This window comes from Bathycoccus prasinos (genome assembly GCF_002220235.1).
Source record: "Bathycoccus prasinos genomic : Chromosome_17".
NCBI lineage: Eukaryota > Viridiplantae > Chlorophyta > Mamiellophyceae > Mamiellales > Bathycoccaceae > Bathycoccus > Bathycoccus prasinos.
In genome coordinates this window covers 216235-242146 of record NC_023992.1, presented here as the reverse complement: position 1 = coordinate 242146, position 25912 = coordinate 216235, and the positions used below count along the sequence as shown (strand labels likewise).

The 25912-nt window shown below is 49.7% G+C and overlaps 13 protein-coding genes across 13 annotated transcripts; 8 read left to right on the top strand and 5 right to left on the bottom strand.

Moving 5' to 3' along the window:
* Nucleotides 1-181: 181 nt before the first annotated feature.
* Bathy17g01170 lies at nucleotides 182-985 on the bottom strand (the record flags this gene model as incomplete). The annotated part of the gene is made up of 1 exon (XM_007508327.1): nucleotides 182-985. One exon carries the CDS (start codon nucleotides 983-985, stop codon nucleotides 182-184), a length of 804 nt encoding a protein of 267 aa, XP_007508389.1.
* A 391-nt stretch (nucleotides 986-1376) lies between these two features.
* Nucleotides 1377-2546, top strand: Bathy17g01160 (predicted protein; the record flags this gene model as incomplete). Its single annotated transcript, XM_007508411.1, has 1 exon — nucleotides 1377-2546. The coding sequence occupies one exon, from the start codon at nucleotides 1377-1379 to the stop codon at nucleotides 2544-2546; it is 1170 nt and encodes a 389-aa protein (XP_007508473.1).
* Nucleotides 2547-2963: 417 nt separating this feature from the next.
* Bathy17g01150 (hypothetical protein MICPUN_101026) lies at nucleotides 2964-3971 on the top strand (the record flags this gene model as incomplete). Its single annotated transcript, XM_007508287.1, has 1 exon — nucleotides 2964-3971. The coding sequence occupies one exon, from the start codon at nucleotides 2964-2966 to the stop codon at nucleotides 3969-3971; it is 1008 nt and encodes a 335-aa protein (XP_007508349.1).
* Nucleotides 3972-4221: 250 nt separating this feature from the next.
* Bathy17g01140 (unknown protein) lies at nucleotides 4222-5484 on the bottom strand (the record flags this gene model as incomplete). Its single annotated transcript, XM_007508380.1, has 1 exon — nucleotides 4222-5484. One exon carries the CDS (start codon nucleotides 5482-5484, stop codon nucleotides 4222-4224), a length of 1263 nt encoding a protein of 420 aa, XP_007508442.1.
* Nucleotides 5485-5890: 406 nt separating this feature from the next.
* Bathy17g01130 (ferredoxin--NADP(+) reductase) lies at nucleotides 5891-7846 on the top strand (the record flags this gene model as incomplete). Its single annotated transcript, XM_007508396.1, has 1 exon — nucleotides 5891-7846. One exon carries the CDS (start codon nucleotides 5891-5893, stop codon nucleotides 7844-7846), a length of 1956 nt encoding a protein of 651 aa, XP_007508458.1.
* A 204-nt stretch (nucleotides 7847-8050) lies between these two features.
* On the top strand, nucleotides 8051-9148 carry Bathy17g01120 (unknown protein; the record flags this gene model as incomplete). The annotated part of the gene is made up of 1 exon (XM_007508311.1): nucleotides 8051-9148. One exon carries the CDS (start codon nucleotides 8051-8053, stop codon nucleotides 9146-9148), a length of 1098 nt encoding a protein of 365 aa, XP_007508373.1.
* Nucleotides 9149-9261: 113 nt separating this feature from the next.
* On the bottom strand, nucleotides 9262-10719 carry Bathy17g01110 (predicted protein; the record flags this gene model as incomplete). Its single annotated transcript, XM_007508289.1, has 1 exon — nucleotides 9262-10719. One exon carries the CDS (start codon nucleotides 10717-10719, stop codon nucleotides 9262-9264), a length of 1458 nt encoding a protein of 485 aa, XP_007508351.1.
* A 217-nt stretch (nucleotides 10720-10936) lies between these two features.
* On the top strand, nucleotides 10937-11725 carry Bathy17g01100 (the record flags this gene model as incomplete). Its single annotated transcript, XM_007508278.1, has 1 exon — nucleotides 10937-11725. One exon carries the CDS (start codon nucleotides 10937-10939, stop codon nucleotides 11723-11725), a length of 789 nt encoding a protein of 262 aa, XP_007508340.1.
* A 110-nt stretch (nucleotides 11726-11835) lies between these two features.
* Nucleotides 11836-13830, top strand: Bathy17g01090 (predicted protein; the record flags this gene model as incomplete). Its single annotated transcript, XM_007508378.1, has 1 exon — nucleotides 11836-13830. One exon carries the CDS (start codon nucleotides 11836-11838, stop codon nucleotides 13828-13830), a length of 1995 nt encoding a protein of 664 aa, XP_007508440.1.
* Nucleotides 13831-13916: 86 nt separating this feature from the next.
* On the bottom strand, nucleotides 13917-15071 carry Bathy17g01080 (predicted protein; the record flags this gene model as incomplete). Its single annotated transcript, XM_007508403.1, has 1 exon — nucleotides 13917-15071. One exon carries the CDS (start codon nucleotides 15069-15071, stop codon nucleotides 13917-13919), a length of 1155 nt encoding a protein of 384 aa, XP_007508465.1.
* A 479-nt stretch (nucleotides 15072-15550) lies between these two features.
* On the top strand, nucleotides 15551-19152 carry Bathy17g01070 (predicted protein; the record flags this gene model as incomplete). The annotated part of the gene is made up of 3 exons (XM_007508249.1): nucleotides 15551-15955; nucleotides 16089-19087; nucleotides 19140-19152. The coding sequence occupies 3 exons, from the start codon at nucleotides 15551-15553 to the stop codon at nucleotides 19150-19152; spliced, it is 3417 nt and encodes a 1138-aa protein (XP_007508311.1).
* Nucleotides 19153-19263: 111 nt separating this feature from the next.
* On the bottom strand, nucleotides 19264-20121 carry Bathy17g01060 (unknown protein; the record flags this gene model as incomplete). Its single annotated transcript, XM_007508222.1, has 1 exon — nucleotides 19264-20121. The coding sequence occupies one exon, from the start codon at nucleotides 20119-20121 to the stop codon at nucleotides 19264-19266; it is 858 nt and encodes a 285-aa protein (XP_007508284.1).
* An 84-nt stretch (nucleotides 20122-20205) lies between these two features.
* Bathy17g01050 (predicted protein) lies at nucleotides 20206-25850 on the top strand (the record flags this gene model as incomplete). The annotated part of the gene is made up of 2 exons (XM_007508251.1): nucleotides 20206-20241; nucleotides 20286-25850. The coding sequence occupies 2 exons, from the start codon at nucleotides 20206-20208 to the stop codon at nucleotides 25848-25850; spliced, it is 5601 nt and encodes a 1866-aa protein (XP_007508313.1).
* Between the last annotated feature and the right edge of the window lie 62 nt (nucleotides 25851-25912).

The window sequence follows — 25912 nt, the reverse complement described above, 5'->3', positions numbered from 1 at the left end:
GAAGTGGAAATGGAGGAAAACGAGTGCTTTCTGCTCTCTCTGTCTGGTGTTTTTCGCAAAGTGAAAATGGTGTTTTTGTTCTTTAAAAAGTATTCGATTTAAAGCACGTGATGCTAAAGGCGTAAAGGTGTTGTACTACTAGTATGTATGTATGTGTGTACTGGGAGTATATTGACAAGAGCTAATGGTAGCGACGCATGTGGTATTTCAAATGATCAGATCGACGAAAACGCATCTCGCAAACATGGCATTCGTACGGTTTCTCGTTCGTGTGAATACGCACGTGCCTTTTCAAACTACTAGATTGAGTAAAACGTTTCTCGCACACATCACATTCGTACGGTTTCTCGTTCGTGTGAATACGCATGTGGATTTCCAAATGAGTAGCTTGACGAAAAGCTTTATCGCACACATCACACTCGTACGCTTTCTCGTTCGTGTGAATACGCTTGTGCCTTTTCAAATTACCAGAATCACTAAAGCACTTCTCACACACATCACATTCGTATGGTTTCTCGTTCGTATGCGTATGCATGTGTCTGGCCAAATGTGATGGATATCCAAACACCTTCTCGCACACATCGCACTCGTGCCCTCTCTTTCTCTTCACTCCTTTCTTTCCGTTGTTTCGTCGTCTTCCTGGGGACAGGATTGGCGAGCGCAAGTGTTTGTATTTGTCGTAGATGATGCCTTTTTGGATTTTCTCGACGATGCGTTTTGACTTTCTCGTTTTTCCTTCCGGCGGCGGCGGCGAGAGTTCTCGGTCTGAATCTTCCGGTAAACCAGCCTCTCGGGAAAGGCGACCTCGTTTGTTCTCAATAAAAGTCGTTTCTTCTTTTTGTATCTGATGATGATTCGCCTCGAGATCATCATCCTCGTCAGGAATCCTCGAACACAACACCGGTGGTTGCTCTTCTTTCACCTTCAAAACCGTCCTCGCGTTCACCGCTCTTTTCGGATGTGGATTTTTCCGTCTGCTGCTCATTCTTCTTCTTTCGTGATGATGCCGCGTGAGATATTGTTCATTCAAAATATAAACGCCTTTCGTTTTTTTTCTCGCATGTGATTTGAAATGTCTCTGGACCAAAACACTAAAAACTCCCACAAAATGCCAACTTTGAAGCCTTCTAAAGAGATATGAATTCGAACGAGACTCACAAATAAACGAGAGAGATCGAGAGATCTCTTCCATGTTTATCACTGAATGCGCGTCTCGCTTCTTTTCATTCCTTCTGTGTACATCTAGAGCGCGTCAAAGTCGGTCACTTCTCGCCTAAATTTCCCTATAAAACTGTGAGAAATCCCCTGACAAATCTCTCTACTCCCGCGTTTCTTAGTAGTATTCAAACAAAAAGAAATCACCTCTCATCATCATCATGGCGTCGACAAAAGCAACAACGACGAATACTACAAGTGCTTTACTCTTCGTCGCTTTACACGTGTCCTTCGGCATCTCCTATTTCCTCACCGCGCAGAAAATCATGAATTTCCAACTGCTCGATAAGAACACGATGCAAGTCCCCGGCTTGGTGTACTTGGCGGACGTTTTGTCCGCGATGATCACGAAGAAATTGGCGAGTGGTAGTAATGGTGGTAAAACTGCGACGATGGAGACGAGGAGGAAACAGACGAGAAGGAATGAGGAAAAGAGATATCCGTGGCAGTTTTACGTGTTACCGGTGAGTGAATTCGTTGGGTTAACGCTCGCTATTCGAGCGATGGAAATATGCGGAGGACCGCTGTACCAAACCTTAGCCGGGATGCAAATACCGATGACGGTGTTGTTTTCCAGCGTATTGTTAAAGAAAAAGTACACGGTTGGGCAATTGTTGGGTGTTTCCGTGGTCATCTGCGGGTTAGCGGTGAAAGCGAGCGAGGTGTTAGGGGCGGACGGTAATCAGTCGAAGACGACGACGACGAGTATTCCGATTCTCGGCGTTCTGTGCGCGTTCGTATCGGGGATAAGTTATTCTATGAGAGGTATTTTGATGGAATACTTGTCGAAATCGACAAAAAATCCACCGAGTGGTGACGAGATGAGCTTCGCCATGGGCACGTTTGGGTTGGCGGCGTTTGCCGCGTATACGTTGTTTGTCACCGTGCCGAATAAAGAGGACTGGGTGTTAAAACCGATGAAAAAATCGTTAGCCGCGAATGCTGTTTCCTCGATTGTATTCTTTTACGTGGCCAACGCGTGTGCGCGAGCGATGATGGCGAAATGCATGATGAAGATTGTTCGATCTTCCGGCGCGACGGCGTTGTCGTTATCCAACGCCATGCGATCCGTCGGGGTCATCGTTTTCACGCACGCCGCGTTTTGTTCCGTGAACGCTAAAAAACAGTGTTTGAGTCAAACTGGAGCCATATCAGCCGCACTCGTCGTCAGCGGTGGATTAACGTACGCCTATCAAACCTCTATTGCGAATAGTAATAGTGGTAGAAGCGCTCCCTCGAGCAAAAGGGCCCCGGCGAAAACTAAACTTTCAGCCGCTACGAACTCCGAAAGAACCACCACCGCTCAAAAAACCATTCGCAAACGGCGGTAAATAAAAAGCTGCGACGATCAGAGAGAAAGAGAGAGAGAGAGAGATTTTCCCTCGATGATACTTAGAAGAACAAGACTATTACGTAGAACATTTTTCGCAAATTCAAAAATACGCAGAGTCAAAATAGCAAAAAAACACCTATTCCTCCTTCTCTCAACAAGTAGTGCTAGGGGAAAAAACAAAACACAAAGCATTACCCTACAAAAAAACGTTTCGCGCACAGACGATGCTTTTGTTCTCGTCCTTTCGTTTCGCAGGCCGTGTTGTTATGTTGGGTTTCAAATACTCACGCACCACCATCCGTCTCCGATTTTCTCTCTCTTCGTGTGTGTTGTTCTTTCTGTTGTGTGTGTTCCAAGACTCGTATTTTGAAAAAACAAATGTAAAATTCGTGGCTGAAATTCATTCGTCAAAAAAATGTCGTCTTTTCCTATAAGTCAACAACACCAACACCAACAACACCTCACCTCTGCTTCTTTGAAGAGGAGGAAGAGGAGGAGGAGGACGACGAGCACGCGACGCGTAAAACTCCTTTTCGCGTGTTTTCTGTTCTCCTTTTCCTCCTGCTCGTTCGTTCGCGCGTTTTCTTTCTTAAAGTCCTCGTTCACAGATGTGATGAATTTGAATTCGAATTCATCGATGTCAGATCTGGGAAAGGAAGAGAAACGCGACGCGAGTACTGTTGCGGAGGATTCTTCTTCGGGTAAAGCGGAAGAGAAGGAAGAGAAACGCGACGACGCGAGTACTACTGCGGAGGATTCTTCTTCTTCTTTTTCGGCGGAGATCGACGCGACGACTTCATTAATCGCGAAGAAAGCGAAAGAGTTGGAGCAAACGTTAAAGTTGTTCGAGAGGCAACGCATGGATTTACATTCACCTTCAAAGGAAGAGACTCCTTCTTACGTCAAGTTTGAAAGACGGCCGAGACGAGTGCTTGGAGATTTCAACACGTCGGATTGGAAAGCGGGGCGAGCGACGTGGTACGGCGGGCCCTCGGGACCTGGGCCAGACGGGATGAGCATTTACACGGGTTCGTGCGGCTACGGCCAAGATCTCGGGAATCACTTCATCACCGCGGTACAAACGGACGGCGGCTACGATTACGGTTTGACCGAGGAGTGCGGGAAGTGCATAGAGGTGGTCTGCGTGAACGGTCCCACGAGAGGTTTCGAATGGTCTGAACTTGGGAAGTGGGCTGGATGTCAAGAACCGGCGGTAAAATCGGTCGTCGTGAAGATTACGGATTCGTGTCCGTGTAATCATCCCAACGAAGGCAATAAACGTTGGTGTTGCGGCGATCGCGAACACTTGGATTTGTCCTACGCGGCGTTTGATCAAATCGCGATACGCCATCGGGGCGTCGTGGACTTGAAATTTCGCCCGGCTTCGTGCAAAGACCAAGGGAAGGTCGTGTCGTACTATTAAAAAGCAAAGAAGAGAGGTTTTGCATAACACAGAAACGATATGAATAATCCGTGCGCGAGTTTTAAAATGCCGTTCTCGTTTTGTTTGTTCTCGTTGAAAAACGAGAGCGTCTGTTTGTGTATAATAACATTAACATTAACAACAACAACTGTGAAGTTCAAATAGAAGTCATCATACATCATCATGTTTTAATATTAACGACGATTACAGAGAGACTCCTAAATATCTTTTATAATATCTTTTACGTAATTTAAAGCTGAGGAATCTTTCGCAACCGTCCTGGCGCCAAATTTGTTTTATTCGTTTTAGAGTCCACACACATCTCTACTTTTTCACATTTAGGACCGAGTTTTCCAACCGCGTCTTCTTTGTCGCAACAGACGAAACCGGTTGGGCAGCAGATACCATCGCAACAGAAGCGTTCGTAGGATTCGACGAATTGAGGACTCACGGCGCGGAAATTTTGTGGGTGCGGAGGTCCGCCGTCGCATCGTTTACCGTCGTCGTCGCCCTCGTGACCGCAATAATCAGGACAGATGGAGAAATGGTACGCGCACGTTTCGTAACCTTTATTATTCAACGTTAAATCGCAGCATTTACGTGGATATAAGCAGTTGGACGCGGAACACTTTTTCGAAGCAGATGCGGCCAAAATGCTCACGAAGGACGCGGATACCGCCGTCGTCGATATGAGAACGAACGGGAAGAAACTGAACATCCAAATCGCCGACGCGACGGAGAATCCGACCAGCGAGCCGCAAAATGGCGACAACGCGGCACGCGATTCGTGCGCTTGCACTTGATTCGAATAGTAATACGAGCGAGCGCGGAGTAAAAATAAGTCTTCGACGGGCATCAACGCGCTTTCTTCTCCGTTTGCGGTGCTCGTGGCGTACATCTCCGGACGATACGTATTACCTCCTCCTTTATACATTCGCGAATTGTAATGATTCCCGCCACCGCCCTTTTCTACCTCTTCCTTTTCGATTAATTCCTCCATAAACTGGAAAAACCAATCCAACGACAACGTGGCGTCCGCCGATCGAGCGCATCGAGACGCTTGATACCTCGCCTGCATGGCGTAATCGTCCGACTCGGCGATTTCTTTCGGAAACTGTTGCCTCGCCGTTCGAACGAACGCTTTCGAGAGGTCGTATAAGAACTTCGCGTCCGGATTTTTCGTCGTCGGTGGTGGTGGAAGCGTCCGTTCTTCCTTTTCCTCCTCCAACACCGCGAAAGTTTTCGTCTTCTTCTCAAACTCCTCCTCCTCTCTCGGCATCGCCACTTTTTCAAAGCCTTCCTCTTCCTTCTCCAACGCTCGCTCTTCCTCGACCAAAATCCTTGCTAATCTCGCCACTAATTCCGCTTCCTCTTGTAATCTCTCCCGTCTCGAACTCACCGTCGTCTCTGCAACCACATTCACCGTTTGTGTTCCCGAGGCGAAGAACAACAAAAAAACGCACGAGATCATCATCGAGAAAGAAAAAAAAATTCTTCGCATCATCATCCTCATCGATCAATACTCGCGGCCAAATCTTTACGCGGGAGGTCGTCGTTCGTTCGTCTTTCTTTGGAGTGAGTTCACCAGAGGTCAGCAGTCAAAACTTTTAAAACTTTTTACTCTGTATTCTTATTCCTCTTCTTTTTATTAGTAGTAGTAGTATTTTTGTAAAGAACAAAAAAAGCCGTTTCGAAGAAAATACGAATGAAGACAAGAGAGAAAATTTTCCTCATTTTTTCATTTTATCCGAAATTCCTCTCTCACTATATACATAAAAGAGACACACACAACTCTGTGATTACGATATCAGCGTCGTCGTCGTCGATGGTCTCCTTCGAGCGAGAGTAATTTTAGCACGAGCAGAGCTGCTGTGTAGAGCTACAATATTACTCGCAAGAAGTCACGAGATAAAACAAAAATGTTGCAAAATCGATTACGCAAAACGTTGCTCTGTTCTGCATCCAAGTTGCGCATCTATTCTCGACGGCAAGAACAACAATTTCATCAAAATGGTGTCGTCGCGATGAGCTTCGTTTCCTTTTCTTCTTTTTCAGGAGGAGTTTGGGGGAGAAGAAGAGTTATCAGAGAGAGTTTTGTCGATGATGATGTGGCATTTCATTGGGGAAGGATGAGAAGTCTCTGTTGTCATCCTTGCGGAAACAACGACAACATCAACAGCGAGAAGAGCGGAGGATCGAAAAACGCGACGACAACAACGACTTTTAGAAGGAAGTTTACCTCCGCGTCGTCTGATGAAAATGAACAGTATTCGTTCGCCATCGTCGGCTCTGGTCCAGCCGGCATGTACGCGGCGGACAAGTTGCTCCACATGAAGAATAGTAGTAGTAGTAGTAGTAGTAGTAGTAGTAGTAGTAGTAATAATGTACTCATCGACGCGAAAGTGGACGTGTACGAGAAAGAGTGCTTCCCGTACGGTCTCGTCCGGTTCGGCGTCGCTCCGGATCACCAGGCGACGAAAAATGTCACGAACAAGTTTGACGCTTTGTTGAGAGACGAAAGGGTGCGGTTGTTTGCGAACGTGAAAGTTGGCTCCGTCGGCAATGAAAACGACGACGACGGCGAGGGGTTGCGCGTGTCCACGAAAGAGTTACTCGAACGATACTCTGGCGTGGTGCTCGCGCACGGTGCGGCGGATAACGATCGGAAATTGCAGATTGAAAACGAAGATACGTTAAGAGGCGTGTACGGCGCGAGGCAGTTTGTAAATTGGTACAACGGGTTACCGTCTGCTGCGCCGATGCGGAATAAAGAGATGCACGAGGATATCGTGGACAGATTACAAAATAAGAAAAACGGATCGAACGTTGTCATCGTTGGCGTCGGGAACGTTACTTTGGACTGCGCGAGGATTTTGTTGCGCTCGCCGGAAGAGTTGAAAGAGACGGATATAGCATCGCACGCGTTGGAGGCTTTAGAGAAGGCAAACGTGAATTCAGTGACCATCGTCGGTCGACGGAGCGTCGCGCAAGCGAAGTTTTCTCCCAAGGAGTTGAGAGAAGTCCTCAATTTACCGGATTTGGACGTCCAAATTGACGATTTAGAAGTCACCGAGGAAGATATCGAGGAGATGAACGCGTCGAGGCCGAGACGAAGAGCGTTTGAGGTTTTAGAAAAGGCGAAGAAAGAAGGAGCGGCGACAAAATCAGACGGTGACGACGCCAAAGGAGGCACGAGGAAGATATTGCGCGTACTCTTTTTACGCTCGCCGACGGGTTTACTCCCTGAAGATGATATATCCTCGTCGCCGTCGTCGTTAGGATTCGTGAAAATTCGCAAAAACATCCTCCAAGGGCCAACTGGGAATCGACAAGCGACGCTTTCCAACGATCAAGTCAGAGACGAAACGATCCTCCCGTGCGATATTCTCATACGTTCAGTTGGATACGTCGGCGATAAACTCGAACCGAATTTAGTTCCCTCGGATAAGAACGGAACCATCGTGCACGACGGTCTAGGCCGCGTTCGGTACAACGAAGACTCCTCCGCCTCCGCCACCGGTCGTCTCTACGTCTGCGGCTGGGCGAAGCGAGGCGCCTCGGGCGTCATCGCGACGAACGTCCAGTGCGCGGAAGAAACCGCCGAAGCCATAAAAGAAGACATTCTCAACGGTCTTCTCAAACCAGCAGCGCGTATTCTTCCTCCTCCTCCTTCGAACACCATTACCGCTTCCAAATGGTTCAAGCTCGACGCCGTCGAAAGAGGCGAAAGCGATCGAGAAGAAACGGAAGAAGAAGATGTAGAAGAAAAAAGCGAGTCCAACAAGAAAGCCTTAAACGTCAGAAGTCGAAAACCGAGAACGAAAATAGTCGACCGAGACCGCGCCTTGGCCATCGTTCGCGCCGCCGCTTCGTAATAATAAAGATCGTCCTCGCCGAGAGCAACGAATCCAAAGAACAACAACGCAAAGTTTCTTGCATCATCCTGCGTATCCCATGTGTCCTATTTTTTTGCCAAAATCGCTTTTATACTCGCGTACTCATCCTGAATCGTATCATCGCATAAAGAGCGCGTTTTCACACCATTTTTGCTTCATTTTTTCTCTCCAGAATTGGTCAAAATGCGTGCATTTTTCTCGTCATCATCAACGACACTACCAACACCGCGTAGCAGTAATAGGAGTAAGCGTAGGCGTCGCACGTTTAGTGACGATCGAAGTTGTTTCCTGAACCGTCGTTTACGTCGTCGTTCTCTCGTCGTTACGAATACTAACAAGAGTACGACTACCCAAACGCTTTTACCGTTGCGCACCTTATCTCCTCCATCTATGAAGAACAACAACACCATTATGAACGAAGTCTCGTCCGTTTCTGCGGCTGCTTCTCGAACAAAAACAGCGACTACGAGTGCCTCCCCGACGAGGGTACCGATTTTGAACAATACTAATCTACCAATCGCCTTTGCGATAATGTTCGGTTTTGGAACCATTTCAGCAGTTTTGTACCCAGCGTCCAAAGCGATGGAAAAAGCGATGCGAGCGACTGAAATCGCGATGAACGAGACGACGAAATTGATGGAACGAGACGCTTTGAGAGCGTTCAACGAAGGCGAGCAAGCGTCGTTAGAGTGGCAAGAGCTCGGGAAAGAGTTGAGAGTGCTTTTGAAGAACATCGAGAGGTGGGGGAAACCGCTCGTGGGTGACGCGAATAGTTTAGAGTCGTTCGATTTGAATTTACTCGGGGAATCGATGAAGGATAGTTTAGCGGAGATTTTGGAGAAGAGTTTGATTGGTATCGGGGGAGGAAATATGAATAACAACAACAGCAATAATAGCAACAATACGCAACTCGGGGGGATAAACTTGGTGCAACAGTCTATCGATGAGAATTTATTTAAATGGCAAGACGCCATCACGGACGTCATCGAAGATTTGACCAATTTGAGACTCGAAGCGGCGAGTAAAGGACAGACGGCGAACGAGGAAACGTTGAAAAGGGCGCTGAATCAAGCGAAAGTCGCCTCGGAATCGTTTTTGATTAGTAGCGGTAATAACAGAACGGGCGACGACGAAGAGGAGGATCCTGCGACGAATTTGATTCGAAAAGTATCGTCCTCGTTCGACGAACAAAACGACGATTTCGATATACGAACGCGAGCCGCGAGCGAAAAGTTGAGAGCGGAAAGCCGAGCAAAACAAGAATCCATGGACTCGTTCTGATAAGCTTCTTCTTCTTCGATTCTTTTATTAGTACACATGCACATTGTAAAACACTATTGTACACAGCGGCGGCGGCGAAAAGCAGCCGCGTTATTATTAACATACTCTACATTTCAAATGCTTTTTGTTTCTCGTCGACGAAAGTCATTCTTTGGATCTGGACAATTGATACATATGGTCTTCGGATCTGTTCTCTCGGGATGAAAACAGACGGCTCGAGGAAAATTTTTCTTCGTTCCTTCGTCGTCAAACAATTTCGCGTACTTTGAATGATCTAACGCGATTGAGATTGGATTGACCGTTCTCAACGACACGCCTTTCGGTTCCTCTCGAAATAAAATCCGTCCGTCGTCTCGGTACCAAACGCAATCGCCCGCGTGTTCGTATTGATACGTCCACTGTTTCGCGTCGATGGAGGAGGATAAAGAGGTTTCCAACACGTCCTCGGGTATCCAAATCCCCGATTTCGGCGGCACGCGAGCAAACACGTCTTGTTCGTTGACTATTCTTAAATACCCGTCCATGCAGTAATTATCCTCATTATTATTCGCGTTTTCTTTCTTCTCAAAAAGCGTCTTGAAATTTGCGTCTCCGACCCTCGGCTGCCCGAACGAAATCAGAGACACTTTCGCTCCCAGTTTTTTAATCTCCTCGCTATTCCCTAACCTCGCCGCGCACAACGTCGCCATGGCGCCTCCCAGCGAGTGTCCGGTGACCACAATTCTCGGCGGCATCGTCTTCGATTCTTCTTTTTCTTCTTCTGATTCTCTAATCTTCCTCTTCACTCTCTCCACGACGTCTCTCTCCACCCTCTCTCTCACGATCCCGAACGCGTTCGCGTACCCGGCGTGTACTTTAGCCTCGATATTTTCGTACGGACAATCTTTCCAAACGACTTGCCCAGCTCTGCTGTTTATCTTGCTCTCCCGAAAGAACCCTCTCTGCGGGTTCGGCGTCGTGCCTCTAAACACGACCAACACCCAGTTCGGTTCTTTCAGCGAGACGATCAACGTTCGGCTTTCCGGTTTATTATTATTACTACTACTACTGCTACTCCCGCTACTCCCTTCGTCGTCGTCGTTTCCGTCGTCGTCAAAATCCAACCACGTCCTCATCTCTCGTTCTTTCTCTTCGATCACGCATAGAGATAACGCTTTTTGCCTCAACATTTCCGGTTCGTTCGAGATGACGAATTCGAATCCAAACTTGCCCTCAACTTCCATGAGATTCTTCGTGTTACTTTCAGCAGCAGTTTCATCGATTTTCGCATCCAAGAACCCTTTTTGCCCGCAATTCCAATAGGAAAGCATGCTCATGTTCGCGCAGAGTTTCGTTCCGGAGAACGAGAGCGGGTGGAACGAGAGTTGTTTTGGCTTCTTTTTCTTCTCGTTCATGTCGTTATCGTCCTTGGAGGACGGAGAAGAGGTTGACACCGAGGCGTAAAAACACCGGCGACACAGATGTTCATTCGGACGCAGATTCCGAGCGGTCGTGGTAGTTTTGCGAACCAACGAGGAGAGTCGCGCGGTGGAATACGCGCCACCACGCCTGAGAAAGATTCTCGTCGTCATCGTACTCTTTCTCTTTCTCTTTCGGGTCTCCAAAGGTCTCGTCAAAGTCGGTGGATTTGTGCGGAGGAAATTTCCTCTCAAACACCCTTAAAAGGGACCAAAAAACGGCAATTTTTGCTTCTGCACAAAAAAAAAGGATCTCGCATGTGATTTAATGCATCATATACTACTACTACTACTCTCGTAATTTTCAACGCGCGGCGAGAATAGTGCACTCATGAGCAGACGGAAAAATCCACATCCGAAAAGAGCGGTGAACGCGAGGACGGTTTTGAAGGGAGAGAAAGAAGAACCTTTGGTGTTGTGTTCGAAGATTCCTGACGAGGATGATGATTTCGAGGGAAATCATCATCAGATACAAAAAGAAGAAGAAGAAGACGACGACGTAGAGCAATTGCGGAGGATTATGTGCGTGCCGCGTGACGATGTCGTGACGGAGCAAAATCAGATGCGAAAAGAAGAGGAAACTACTTTTATTGCTAAAGGAGTGAAGAGAAAGAGAGGGCACGAGTGCGATGTTTGCGAGAAGGTGTTTGGAAGTCAGGCCGATTTGGCCAGACACATGCGTACGCACACGAACGAGAAACCGTACGAATGTGATGTGTGCGAGAAGAGTTTTACGCAAGCTAGTAATTTGAAAAGGCACAAGCGTATTCACATGAACGAGAAACCGTATGAATGTGACGTGTGCGAGAAGCGTTTTCGTGATTCTGGTGATTTGAAAGTCCACATGCGTATTCACACGAAGGAGAAACCGTACGAGTGTGATGTTTGTGATAAAGCTTTTCGTCAATCTGGTCATTTGCAAAGCCACATGCGTATTCACACGAACGAGAGGCCGTACGAATGTGATGTGTGCGAGAAGTGCTTTCGTGATTCTAGTAATTTGAAAAAGCATATGCGCATTCACACGAACGAGAAACCGTACGAGTGTGATGTTTGCGATAAAGCTTTTCGTTATTCTCAACATTTGAAAAGACACAAGCGTACTCATTGTGCCTTGTGAGCCACAGAAAATTTCCCACAAACTCCTTTACAAAACCGGTCCGCTCGCACATACTCTTTAAGCGAATCAGAGCAGCGTCGCAGAGAGTGTAACACTACTACACGCAGAGCATGTCTTCCTCCTCTTCTTCGAGAGTTTTGCGCGCTCTTCTTTTCCGTTTCGGAAAGAATGGGGGAGGAAACGCAAATCCATCGTCGTCGTCGTCGTTCGGTGTCGGTGTCGGTGTCGTTGGCGCGACGACGGCGACCGCCGGTTTGCTGATGAGTTATTCGGACGACGATGCGGTCCACGCGGTGAAAAGAGTCGCGACGGCGTCGAAACATTTAGTGCCGGTGTATTTTGATTACCGGAGGCACCTGGCGAGGGTGAAGAAACTCGAGAGCGAGTGTACTAATCAATTCGAGACGGATGAGGATGAAAAATTGGATGAACTGAAACGAGAATCGAGGCAAACGTTATGGACCGACGTCGCGGTTCGCTTGAGAGATTTAGCGCGAGAAAACGGAGGGATCTACGTGAAAGCCGGGCAGCATCTTTGCGTGCAACCGGTAGCGCCGGTGCCTTTTCGGCAGATACTGAGGGTGTTGATGGACGACGCGAGCGCGAGGCCGTTCGAGGAAGACGAGAAGACGTTTAGCGAAGAGTTTAACGGTTTGAAACCGAAAGAGGTGTTTTTAGAGTTTGAGGAGAAACCAATCGCGAGCGCGAGTTTAGCGCAGGTGTACAAAGCGAAGACGAAGATGGGAGAGGACGTGGCGGTGAAGATTCAGCAAAGACCGGTGGCGAGGTTTTTGTGGGTAGATCTCGCGACGATTGAGACGTATTACGCGGTTTTGGGGTATTTGATTCCCGGGTTGAGGTTCGCGTGGTTGGCGAAAGAGACGAGAAGACACATGTCCGAGGAGTTGGATTTTCGATTAGAGGCGAAGAATTGTAAAGATATGGGGAGATTGTTGAAAGAAGAGTGCGGTTTTAAGGAGGAGGAAGTGACGGTGCCGAAAATCCACGATAATCTGAGCACAAAGCGAGTGTTGACGATGGAGTTCGCGGACGGGACCAGAGTCGATAACGTGGAAAAAATGCGAGAAAATAAAGTGGACGCGTATAAAGTCGCCAAGACGATTCAGGAAGCGTTCGCGACGTTGACGTTTGAACACGGTTTCGCGCACGGCGATCCTCATCCGGGGAATTTGTTGGTCGATAAAAACGGAAAAGTGACGATTTTGGACCACGGCGTTGTGCGGCGATTAGACGAACCGACGAGAGAAACGTGGTGCCAAGTGTGGTTGGCGTTAATTCGAAACGATGAAAACGAGATGCGAAACGCCGTGGAAAAGTTGGGGATAAATCCGGAAATGCACAGGTTTTTCGGGATTATCTTGGCATTAGCGCCAGCCAGAGTGATTGAAGATCGGTTCAAGAAGGAAGACGAGAAGATGGCGGTAGTTTCATCTTCATCTTCTTCGTCTTTGTCTTCTTCCTCGTCCTATTCCTCCGCTGCAAATAAAGTTGACGTCGCCGCCGCCGCCACCGCGGAAAATAATGGAGCCTCGACGACTTTGACGACGACTCGAGAGAACAAACCAGCGAACAACAACGACAGTTTATCCATGAGCGACAAGCGCGAGATTTTCAAAACGGTACTCAAAGTAAAACTGGAAGACCAAAGTCAACTGTTCGAGTCGCTCCCGCGAGATTTACTCATGGTGCTCAAAGCGAACAATTTACTCCGATACGTAAACGAACAACTCGGATCGCCGGTGAATCGATTCCGCATCATCGCTCGAAGCGCGAAGAATGGACTCGAGAAACGCGAACGGATGAAAAACGACGCCGAACAGGCGTTGGAGATGGACAGCGCGAGAAAGAAAGGGTTGGGATATCGCACCAAAGAGTGGGCGCGAACGGTGAAAGATCGCGGATACGACAACGTCATGGTGATGTTGTTACCTGCGCAACTGTTCTTCACGAGGGGCAAACTCGCGTGGGCGTTTTGGCGTTCCTCTAAAGCGGCAAAATCATCCGCAGTTCTCACAAACGGTAAGTCATCAACGGTAGTATCGACGGCGGCGGGAGGGTCATCGACGACAGAAAGAAAAGCATAGAAGTATTAGAAACGAAATCTTAGTTAGTATGATATAGAGTTCAGTCGATATCTAAAAACAAATTTGGGCGGCGTAGCAAAAAGCGCTCAAGCGATTGAATTTTCTTTTTCTGCCATTTTCTCCAAAGCTTGACGCTCAATTTCCTCCAAGTCGAAATCCTCCTCCTCTTCCTCCTCTTCTTCTATCCTTTCATCTTCTCTATTATCTACCGATACTAATTCACCGTTCGCCTTCTTCTTAACTAATTCGTATACGCCTAAATCGCTCGCCGACGAGCCGTTTGCGTCCCTCACCTCCGGATCCGCCCCAGCTTCCAGCAAAACTTCCGCCACGTCTACTTGCTCGCAAATCGTCGCGTAATGCAACGCCGTCTTCCCTTTATCATCTACCGCCCCTATGTCCGCATCCAATTGCATTAGCTGAATCGTAATCGCCACGTCGCCGGTATCGGCGGCAAACATTAGGGGTGTTCTCCCTTTCGCGTCCCGTTGATTCGCGTCCGCTCCGGCTCGTAAACATTTCAGCAACTTATCAAAATCACCCTCCTTCGCGGCTTTAAGCAAGCTCGTTTCCTCTTCCCGCTCTTCTTCTTTCCCATCCTCTCCTTCTAATCTCCTCATCGTCGATTGACTCCTCCCAAACGCCCCGCCGCCACCGCCGTTCGTAGTATTAGACTTCTTCTTCGGACTCGGCAACAGCTCCAAATCGTCCAGTCGACTTTCCAAAACTCTCACGTACATCCTGCACGCGTCCACTTTCGTCATCCCTTTATGTTTCATCCACTCGGTAAACTTCGCGTACCCTTTGATATCCAATCGAGTCGGTCGTACCTTCACGTCGCAATCGCCTTTCGTCGCCTGTTTATAAATGCCGTAGAGTTCTAAGATGCAATCTTCCGGCACGGCGCCTTCGGCGATGCGCGTCGCCGCGTACGCCGCCGCCGCTTCAAATCCCGCGATAGCTTCTAAATCACTTCGAGTATTCGTAGGAGCAGAAGAACTACTACTCGAGGACGTTGTTGTTGTTCTCCCCCCGACGTCGTCGAATCGGTCTCTCGTTTGTTGAAACGCGACCGAAGATTCGTTCAGTTTCCTCTCGTTCGATGTCCCCCAGCTTAACAACGGGAACGTTCTCTCTTCTTTCATTCGCACGCGTCGGTACAGCTTTATCGCGAGAAAAGAGGTCAGAAATGCGCCTGCGAACGATGTCGCGAGAGACGAAGCAGAAGAGGTAGAGGTCATTTTGTGACGCTTATTTTGGTGCGCGGTGACGCGAAAATATACTTCACGCGCGAGTGCAACGATCGCTCGTAGTTTTTCACTTCCGTATCGATCTTATGCAATTTTCGTTGGTTTGCGTTTTGTTTCGTACACGATGCAGCGCGTTAAAGTCGTGTGCGTAATAAAATGACGAATAGCGACGATTTGAGCACTTTGTTTTCTTCATAAAAATTTTCACAACACACAGTTGAACAACAACAACAACAACAACAACAACAACAACGCTTAACGCTTACGCGCTCTGCTCTTTTCAAACGCGAAATTCTTCACGAAGAGAACGAGATCGCGTTGGACTCGTTGATTTTGGTTTGATACACTAGGGCGTTTCGCGAGAGAGCGATTATTGTCGCTCGCGCTTTTGTGTTCTTCTTCTTCTTCTTCTTCTTCTTCGGCTATTTTGAACTCTCAATTTACGCGGAGGAAAGAGAGAGAAGAAAAAAATGTCGGACGTTCGTCCGCGCAATCGTCGGTCGCGAAAGGGTATCATCGAACGATCGTTGACGATTTGTGCGCTTTCGATACTTTTGTTCGCGTCGCGAGTGGTTTCGGAGGCAATAAATGGTCGCGTCGTCGAGGAAGGCGATCGAACGCAGCGAGAGGAGGAAGATACAAAAAAGTTGTATCGAGGAGGAGGAGGAGTGAACTTCTTCGACGCGCCGTTCGGGGACGTGAACGCGAAAGATGTGCCGAGCAACAACAACAACAACAACAACAACAACGCGGGAGTGAGCGTTGCGGCGTTTGCGCCGAGGAGGGCATTGCAGGTAAGCGCGAGAGCGTTTCGTTCTTTTTTGTTAACAAAAGAGTTTTCTCTTGGAATTTCCAAACCGCCTTTTCGCGTTTCGGTTCGTCTTCGCGTTCGCGTCTGAAGCAAACGATCACTCTTCTCGAATATGCATCGCAGAGAAGCGCGGATGATGACAGAAATACTGACGAGCGATTTTTGATGTTTTTTGTTTCGTTTTCTTCACAAAATAGGATCCAGGAGTTGGCGAGGATTTGAGCGCGTGCGCGGATCTCGCCGACGGCAACCTCGCGTTTAGCGTGCACACGTGGTCGTCTTCGCCTTCGGAGGAAGTGTTGCGACTCGGTGCGATTGCCGGAAACGTCGTGGATGCAGCAAGAGAGACGTACGTTTCAATCGTGGTGACAAGAGCGAGTGGAGCGAACGTAAACGATCCGGTATCTTTGGCCGGAGTAACGTTGCCTTTTCAATGGTCGAGAGCGGTTGCCGTGGAGGACGAAGTTTCGGGCGAGACGACGTACGAACCGAGACCAAAGGAGGAGTTTGTCTTTGCGTGTTGGGGTGGACAAATACTTCCGAAAGGTTCTTCTTCCTCTTCCAACGAGGGTAGGAACGATGTGTCTTGCGAAGAGATTTCGCTCACGATGGACGATGTTGGACCGAGAGTTACTTTCGGCGCAAACGTCGTTTTGCTCCCAGGCGAGTTTCTCGTCGGCGGGTACTCAAACTTCCTTTTTTCTTTTAAGCACGTCGAGAGTAAAAAAATTGAATCGTTGATGACGTTACGAGCGCCAGTTTGCGACGTCGAAGCGATGAACACGCTATCCTCCTCCGTCGCGGTTGTGAGTCCGAACATGATTTTTGGCTGGAACCCAAACGTCGGTTTGGATTTAAACGCGTGTCCGTCACTCGTAGACGTTACGTTTACGACGGTGAAACCGCGACGATTGACTACTGTTGACGCTTCATCATCGTTAGTCTCTGGAGTACTCGGGCAAAGAACGTGTCTCACGTTAGATCTCACCGATTTAGTGCTCGAAATCGATTTAATCGAAGAAGGTGAAGACGTTTCTACCACCGCCACGTCAATTACGTGCGAAGGTTTAGCAATCGCGACACCTCCAGAAATGCTCGATATGCGAGAGCAGATCACAAATTTTTCGTGCGAAGACGCGAGGTTTGAAGTCTCACTCGATGGGTCAAAGCTTCGAGTTCTCTTGAACGAGAACGTCAAGTTGTGTCCCGGTTGTTTCATCGTCGGAGGTAACGACAATGTCTGGGCTAGGTATGAGACGACGACGACGACAACAACAACTGAAACGACAACTGAAACAGTACCTTCTTCTCCTGCTTTGTCTCCTTCTTCTTCTTCTTCGCTGTACTGTGAAGGCGATGCAGAGCTCGCACCTCCGATTCGCGCGTGCAATGCCGAAGAGAACGCAAACTACAACGGCGAGGATATTACCGAAGGTGTCTTTCTCGCCTCTTCCGCAGACGCTTGCTGCGTAGCGTGCCAAGAAAATCCCAACTGCAACGTCTGGACGTACTGCACAGACGAAGCTGGTGGTTGTGGTCTGAATGAATACGTGTCATCTTATTCACAATGTACTTTGAAGGTCTTGGACCAGGCAATAATTTCTGCAAGCGTCGATACTGAGATTCCGGGATCTCGAGGCGAGGACGTCACCTACACATCTGGAATTTTGCTCGATAAAATTGTTGAACCGATCGCGAGAGATACGAGCGACGTGAAGTTCCCACCTTGTAACGCAGAGATAAACGCCAACTACATCGGAGACGTCATCGCAAATGTGACTGTAGACCTTGCGGTGAATGCTGGAGCGTGTTGTGCGGCGTGTTTGGCAAACGCAAACTGCGAGCTTTGGGTATTTTGCGATTCAGAAGGAGGATGCGATGAATACCCCTATCGCACGTGCACTTTGAAAACGTTTCCTTTAAATATCGCGGACGCGTCGTTGGAGTCTCCTGCCGCATACGCGAGAGGCCCGAACGTTAACTGGACCTCTGGTATCGTCACTTCCCGAATTGATGTTGGCGAGTTGCCCGAACCGACCAGTGAAAGCTGCGAGATCGAGCAACGCGCGAATTACAAAGGTGATCCTCTCAACGTTGGTACTGATTTGATCGTAGACTCCGTGGAATCGTGCTGCATCGAGTGCAAGAAAAGATCTGATTGCAATGTTTATGTTTTCTGTGAAAACGAAGATGGTTGCTCCAACGCCTATTTTAATTACGGTTTCGGCGAATGTTGGCTAAAGAAAGCTCCGGCTGAATTTTTAGTCTCGGAAGAATTCCCGGCTTGGGAACGCGGCGAGGGCGTTCCTTGGGCATCCGGGAGAGTTTCTCCGAGACCAATCGGGCCATTTGAGATTCCAAAATCGTGCGCCTCCAAGACGAACGCGCTAAGAGATGCGTGCACGCCTTTGCTCGCGGAACCAGAAGCCAGATCTGGCGATACGACCAAGTGCTGCCAGTTGTTGGAAGCGTCGAACGTAGATCGCTGTTTCTGTGAAAGCGACGCTTTAGCAGAACTCGGTGATCGAGAAGATGTGCTGTTGGTTGCCGAAGCCGTGTGCAATTTGACGGAGCCACTTTTGATCGGAGAGAAATGTGTGCCCGTGGAAGAAGTGATTACGGTTGAAATTTCTCCCCCGCCTCCTTCTGTGTCGCCGCCGCCGCCGCGCGCACCGTTTGCAGTTGTTTCGGTTGAGTCTCCACCACCGCCATCTTCTCCACCTCTGATTCCGATGCCACCGCCTCCGTTGGTGATCGCGTCACCTCCTCCTACATCTCCGTCGCCACCGCCGCCTTCACCGGTTTTAGTCGTCGCTTCGCCGCCACCTCTTCAACCGGCTGCTCCCAATCCACCGCCGCCGATGCCGAACCCCCCACCACCAATGGCACCTCCGGTGTATCCACAACCACCTCCACCTATTCCAAATCCACCACCGCCGCTCAGTCCCAGTCCTCCACCCTTTGCCCCAGCGTCGCCCCCACCATCGCCGTTTCCACCGATTCCTCCGTCTCCGTTGGCGCCGCAGCAGCCTTCTCCTCCTCCACCATTCGCTCCTCCACCAATTCCTCGCTCTCCGTGCGTCCTCCTCACAGAGTCAATTAATACGGATTGTAGCGCGCTGTTTGTGGAAAACGGTCAGCAAAGCACGATTTCGCAGACGTGTTGTAGTTTGATACAGACAGCAAACAACGATCGGTGCTTTTGCGACGCGGATGTTAAAAACATATTGGGTGCGTCTAAAATCGAGACGATTCGATTAGTTGGACCATTTTTGTGTGGAACGGATTTACGCATCCTTACAACAACAGAAGAGTGCGTCGAAGAAGCACCGCCGGTCGTGGTTGAAATATCACCTCCTCCATCTGCTCCGTCTACTCCTTTACCGCCGCCGCCGTTGCCACAATCGCCCGCGGTTGAAGTTGTCGAAGCGTCGCCGCCGCCGCCACCACAATCACCCACGGTTGAAATTGTCGAAGCGTCGCCGCCGCCACCACCTCCTCCTCCTTTTCTGCCACCGCCACTACCAGTTTCACCGCAAGCACCAGTCGAAGTGATTGTACCATCGCCTCCCTCGAGTCCACAACCTCCACCACCGCTCTCACCGGAAGCGCCCGTGGAAGTTGTTCTTGTGGCCTCGCCTCCTCCTTCTCCCTCTTCACCGATGCCGCCGCCGCCAAGTCCTCCACCCCTTGCGCCACCACCGTTATCTCCACCGCCGGCACCGCTCGACGAATTTCCGGACGATTACGAAGAGCTTCTTCTTCCTCCTCCTCCTCCACCACCTCCTCCTCCTGAATCTCCTCCCCCGCAAGCACCAGTCGAAGTGATTGTACCATCGCCTCCCGTGGTGCTCGAATCTCCTCCTCCTCCTCCTCCTGAATCTCCTCCCCCGCAAGCTCCAGCTGTGCCAAGCTCGCCGCCGCCTCCCGTGGTGCTCGAATCTCCTCCTCCACCACCTCCTCCTCCGTCGCCGTCTCCTCCGTTTGCACCATCACCACCTCCATTTTCTCCTCCGCCAATTTCACCGTCACCACCTCCACCTCCGATTCCGGTTTCACCATCACCGCCGCCACCTTCACCGCCACCACCGTTTCCTCCGCCTCCGGAAGTGCCTTTGCCGCCACCTCCGGTGCCAGCTGAACCATCGCCGCCTCCCCCGAGTCCATTTCCACCTCCACCAAGTCCATCACCGCCTCCCCCGAGTCCCTTCCCTCCTCCTCCGAGTCCATCACCGCCGCCTCCTTCTCCCTTCCCTCCACCGCCGAACGTGTGCCCTTCACTCACGGTTCTCGGCGGTTCTGCCGCTACGCAAAATGAACTATTGCTTTCTGGCGTATACGTCGAGCAAGGTGCGACTGCGTTCGACGAAGAAGACGGCGATATCACCTCGCAGATTGATATTGACAACTCAGCTGTCGATACATCAACGCCCGGTGTATACCCGGTGTCGTATCGAATTGTCGACTCGAGTGGGTGCGAAGTTACCGCGACTAGATTTGTGAGAGTTATTGCACTCGTCCCAACTTCAGATGCCGCGGATATTCTCGTCGCGTGTAGAAGACGAGTCAACCGCGTAGATCAGCTCTGCGACGTTGGAAATGGAAACCCGAATCCAGCAAGTTTCCCGGGGTGCTGTTTGGCCGTCTCAGATATGGATAGCGCTTCGTGCTTCTGTGACGATGAAGTTCTCGATACGTTTGCAAAACGCGACGCGACGTTTGTCGAAAAGCTCGTGGACTTTGTTCCACTCGCTTGTGGATTCAGAATCAAGTATGGCGACGAGATTTGCGAAGATCGCGACGCGCTTTCGGCGTTCTTGAAACTTCCAGCTGAAAGAGACGTGCGCGATAGATCAAACGCGTGGAAACGCGTCATTGACGAAGATTCTGGTCGATTAAAAGAAGACTTGACGTGCGGTGAAACCGTACAAGCGACTCGTTACATTTGCCGCAAAGTCACGTCAAGCGAGAGCATTACGCCGGTGATTGCAGATATCGCCCCGTGTTGCGACGCGGCGTTCGCTTTGAACCGCTCAAATTGTCTTTGTGACGCTGTGGAAGACGAAAGAAAAGGAACGGAACTCTTCGAGGATACAGCAGGAGCAAAATCATTCTTGCGCAAACTCGTTGGTTTTACGCCTTTGGGATGTGGATTCGACATCTCCGAGCAATGTCCGAAAATCCGCGAGCGTATTGGCGTCCCGGTCACCGAGATGGTTCGAAACGTCACGCAATTTATCAATGAAACTCGTTTGATTCCAGTTGCCGTCGGTGTTCCGTTATTGGTTAGTGAAGGCGACATAACCGGCGTTGACGTAGTCGAAGAAGGTGTTTTGGAGCAACTCAGCGGAGGGTTATCTGCTATAGATCAACGTGGGAATCAAATCCGCGATGAAATGTTCAGAGAGTTTTTCGATAGAGCAAACTACCGAAACTGTTTAAATTACACGGACGCCATCGAGCAAACGTGTACAAGAGTCGTTGTTAGCGATGAAACTACCGAAAACAACGGCGTCGACACGACGACCTACGATGTCACGGCGTGCTGCGGTGTTTTGTATTCGCTTTGGACTCGCAGGTGTCTTTGCCCACCCTTTGCGGAGCAGTTGCTTTCGACCTACCTCTACTTGTCTTTATTCAAGATTGCACCAGAAGCGTGCGGTTTTTCGATGGATGAGATTCCAAACGACAATAGAGACGTTTGCGTTAATGATTTATCGGAAACGCTAGAAGGCTACGTCGAGAGCGATATCGATGCTAGATTTGATTGGAGGATTATCGAAGACGCCGAATCGTGGGTTTCTGAGAAATACAGCACCACGAAGCCGAGCGATTTTCAGAATATATTTTTGGTTGAAGGTGGTTCAACCATTGGTGGTTTTGGAGTGGGTTTCGACTTCGAGGCGTTCACGAATGCCACCGCTTGGTGGATACCATCGTCGACGTTTCAAACAAACGTTTCGGTGGCGATTCCTTCTGCATCGACGTGTTACGCCGCCGTGAGAGCGGCTGAAGATTCTTGCGTACCAAACCTTGCAGGTGCCTCAGAAATATTCTTTCAAGACCTCGACTGGCAAATGTGTTGTAGGCGACTTCGCGTCGTCGAAAATGCAAAGTGCTTCTGCGATGGTTTTGTATCTCTTCTTCTCACGGCAGATTCTCCGATTAACGCGAGTGCTGCCGACACAGATATCGTCTCGAAAATTCACGCTGCAGTACTTTCTGAAGCCCCATCGGCGTGTGGTTTTATACCAACGTACGGCAGTACGTGCCCAGCGGCTGAATTTACGGAAACAGTGGACGAGAAACTCGCCGTAGACTCACGAGAGCTTGTCGATGTGGAGACATTTTACGCTCAAAAGAATGAGGTAGATTACTCTCCGTTGGCGTACATTTCGGCGCGAACTTTCTACAGCGAAGACCCGAACACGATAATTCGAGGACTCATGCTCTCAAACGGCGGAATGCTTATTTCGGAACTTGATATAATTGGTGGAGAAACTGGTCGCGAGGCAAGATTAGTCATCGTATCTCCACCGAGGTTGAAAAATCAAGGCGTTACAGTGCTTCGCGACGCCGCTGATGGACAAGTTTCGCTCGAATACACCACGTGGAATACTTCAAGCACGTATCGAATTCTGGTTGAGCTGAGCGATACTCCCGGAACTTTTTTTCTAGATTCGACATCACAGTTCGTGCGTATAGGCGATGGTACTGCTACTTTTGAAGCCGGTTTGTTCTCGGGCGCAACGAGCTCTACGATTGGCGCGACTGAATCCGCGCTCACGGTGACGTCCAGCGGCAAACTTTTCTTGAGAACGTTCGAATCTCCGGAAGGTATCGAAGTTGAAGGTGAAGAAGTAACTTTACCAGATGGCACAGTTGCAAAAATTGTTCGCGTGGAATCTTTCGACGAATCCATGTTATTCCCACTCGTTCGCACGTCTGCAATCATCGTTGCGAATGAAACCCTCACGGCAGAAGAGACGACGACGACGACGACGACGACATCCCCTATCGATATTCGTCGCGGCGTGGTGAAGAGATCTGGAGTCATCGTTCCGAAAGAAGAGGACGGTGGCGTCTGTTCGGACGCGCGAAGTGTGAAAAATTTTCTCGCGATTGCGCTTGAAAGTCCTACGCTCTCGAAAAAATACTCCGTCGTGGGTGCACTCACCGTCGCCGACGATACCGATAAAGAAACGATCCTCGTGCCGGAGATTAAAATTCCGATATATTACGTTCCAAGAGGCGGTGAAGTCGAAACAGAGGAGTTCACGAGCAGTTTCTACGACGAGTCATCGTTCGTGGATCCGTTAACGCCTGGCGTTGGAACGTGCTTAGGTATTCAAATCATCGACGGTTTTGGTCGTAGGTATTCCGACGAGGATCTTTGCGCGCGAACGTCGAGCGAAACGACTTCGTTTGGAGTACAATTTACAATATTGAACGTAGAAATGTGCAGAGGGTGCGCGGTGACGGGTAGAGAATCTGACGGTGCTTTATTTGAAGTCTCGCACGGCGATGGCGAAGACTCGAACGCTTTAGCCGTTTCTGAACCTTTTATTCGACGTCCATTTTGCGAACTCAACGATTTTGAAGAAGTCGCGCCGGAACAACAACAACAACAACAACGACGGCGAAGAAACTTACTGCAATTCTTTGGTGGCGTTCCGTTCTTCCAATCGCCTCGGGTGATTTCTCCATCCAATCAAATGGCTGGAAATATGCCAGGAGGCGCGAACAACCAGTTTGCGGCTGGAAACTCTGGAGCGGGCGGTGATGCCCTCCTTCCTTCCACGACGGTGAACGTGAGTCAAGGCCCTCCGACGACGACGCTCTGCTCGGAAGAGGCTTTAAAAGATATCGAAAGTAGTATTTACTGGAAAGACGATCGTGGAGCAATCACCTCGTCGATAAACGGAGGTAATGGTTTCACCGAGCAATACGAATCGTACGCGTTCGCCGGTGATATACGAAATCCAGATAAGAACAGCGAAGTGAGCTTGAAGAACGCTCTGACGCTCGTTGCGCTCTCGCCGTGGCTTCGCGAAAATCTTGGCGATGGCACGTACGGCGCGTGGAGAAGAATCAACGATCCATCTCGAAAACTCAAATTTACGTGCTATGGTTATAAAATAGTATCGTACAACGAGCAAGGAGATGAGATTGTACAGATTACCAACCCTCGATGCGAGAATGTCCAATTTTACGCATCGTTGAGCGCGCCCGTGAGCTTATCTGGCGGTGGTGGTGGATCAGAAAGCACAACACAATTCTCTCAGCAACAGGAAGGTAGTAGCGGCGACAGCATCCCTCCAGCATATGTTGTGTTAATCGAAGTCGATTTTGGCGTCATTCTTTGTGAAGGATGCTATCTGAAACCTTTGTATGTCGACGATGATATTCTCTTCAGCATCTTTCCAAACAACGAAGTCATTTCGGAAGATGTAGTAGATAATAACATCGGTAGTTCTTACTACACATTCGACTTTGTCGGACCGACTATAGCCGAGCGACTGGAATGTTCTTCTCCGAAAGGCGCGTTGGTTACTGCCGTCGAGTTGGTGGCACCAGATGCCGCAGCAATTACTCCTCTAGACGACGATGACGGCGAGGAAGAAGATGCGCCTGCGCCGAGCGTTAGAAAGCTTCCGAACCGATACGCGTGTAACGCTCAAGCAAACACCAACTTCAAAGGCGTTTTACTCAACGATGGCAACAAAAACATTCTTTCTTCTGCGGCGGCGTGTTGCGATGCGTGCGCCACGACGGAAAATTGTGACATATGGGTATACTGCGTCGGGGATTGCGTAGATTTCGCCTTTCACTCGTGCTGGTTGAAAAAGTCCATGGAAGGTGGATTTAATTCTACGGCGTCGCCATCTAAAATTTCTGCGTGGGATCGCGGCGACGGCGTGCCGTGGACCTCTGGATATCTCGTCACGAAACAAGACGATGCTGGTACCGCATCTGGGGAAGTATCCTCATCGGAAGAGGAAGTCACGGATACCGCGAAATATTTTACCCTCGAGCCGGGGAAGCCGACGGATATACCAGCGTCGACAATCACAGTAAAAGCAATCGACGTACCGGTAACACCTCCTTCTCTGTTTGATAACGTCAGCGATGGTGTTGAAACGCTACCTCCTCCAACGACGTCTTTGCCGACAGACGAGGAACCTATCATCGCGTCTCCTCCGCCGACTGGATTCGGTACGATTCGTCCGACGGTTCCCGTGGACGTTCCGACTACTACTACTACCACAACTCCGACTCCAACTATTCCCCCAACGACAGACGAAGTAATGCCTCCTACTACCGCCACCACCCCTTCACCTCCTTCGTCCTCGAAGTGTTCAAACACCGACGTCGCCGCCTGTCCACGCGAATCGTCCCAAACGCTCGAAGCGCTCGATATTCGAGCAAACTTTAGAGCGTCCACAAAAGGAACCTCCCCATCAGACGAAGGACGTCAACTCACCGTCTCCGGTACCGCCGTAAACTTCGGCGCGCTCGGCACCGTCTGCCTCGCCGGCGTCACCTTCCGCGTCCCGTTCGAATTCCTCGTCATCCCGGAGACAAACGAACAAGCCGCCGCCTCCCCCGAGCCTCGTCGCGCACCTTCCTCTGAGTTCCTTTTCGACTGCGCCTTCCTCGGCGTCCGCTCGCGCACCGGGCCAATCACAGATACTACTCCGCGAGAGTGCACGGACGTCCTCAAACTCGCCTTCGTCGACGACGAAGAAGAAAACAACAACACCAACAACTCCTACATCCAATTCACTCTGCGCGACGTCGCGCTCTGCCCGGATTGCTGGCTCGTCGGCGGTAAAGGCGGGGTCATCTTCTCCGTTCGGCACCGAGAGAATTTAAAACTTCTCCTCGCGAGAAGAGACGACGGGGAGTTCATCAACACCGTCAACGCGGAAGAGGTTGCGTGCGAAGCCGCTTTTTAACGACTTTGACGAGAAAGAAGAAAAGCGACAGAAGAAGAAGAAGAAGAGGTTGTTGCAGCGGC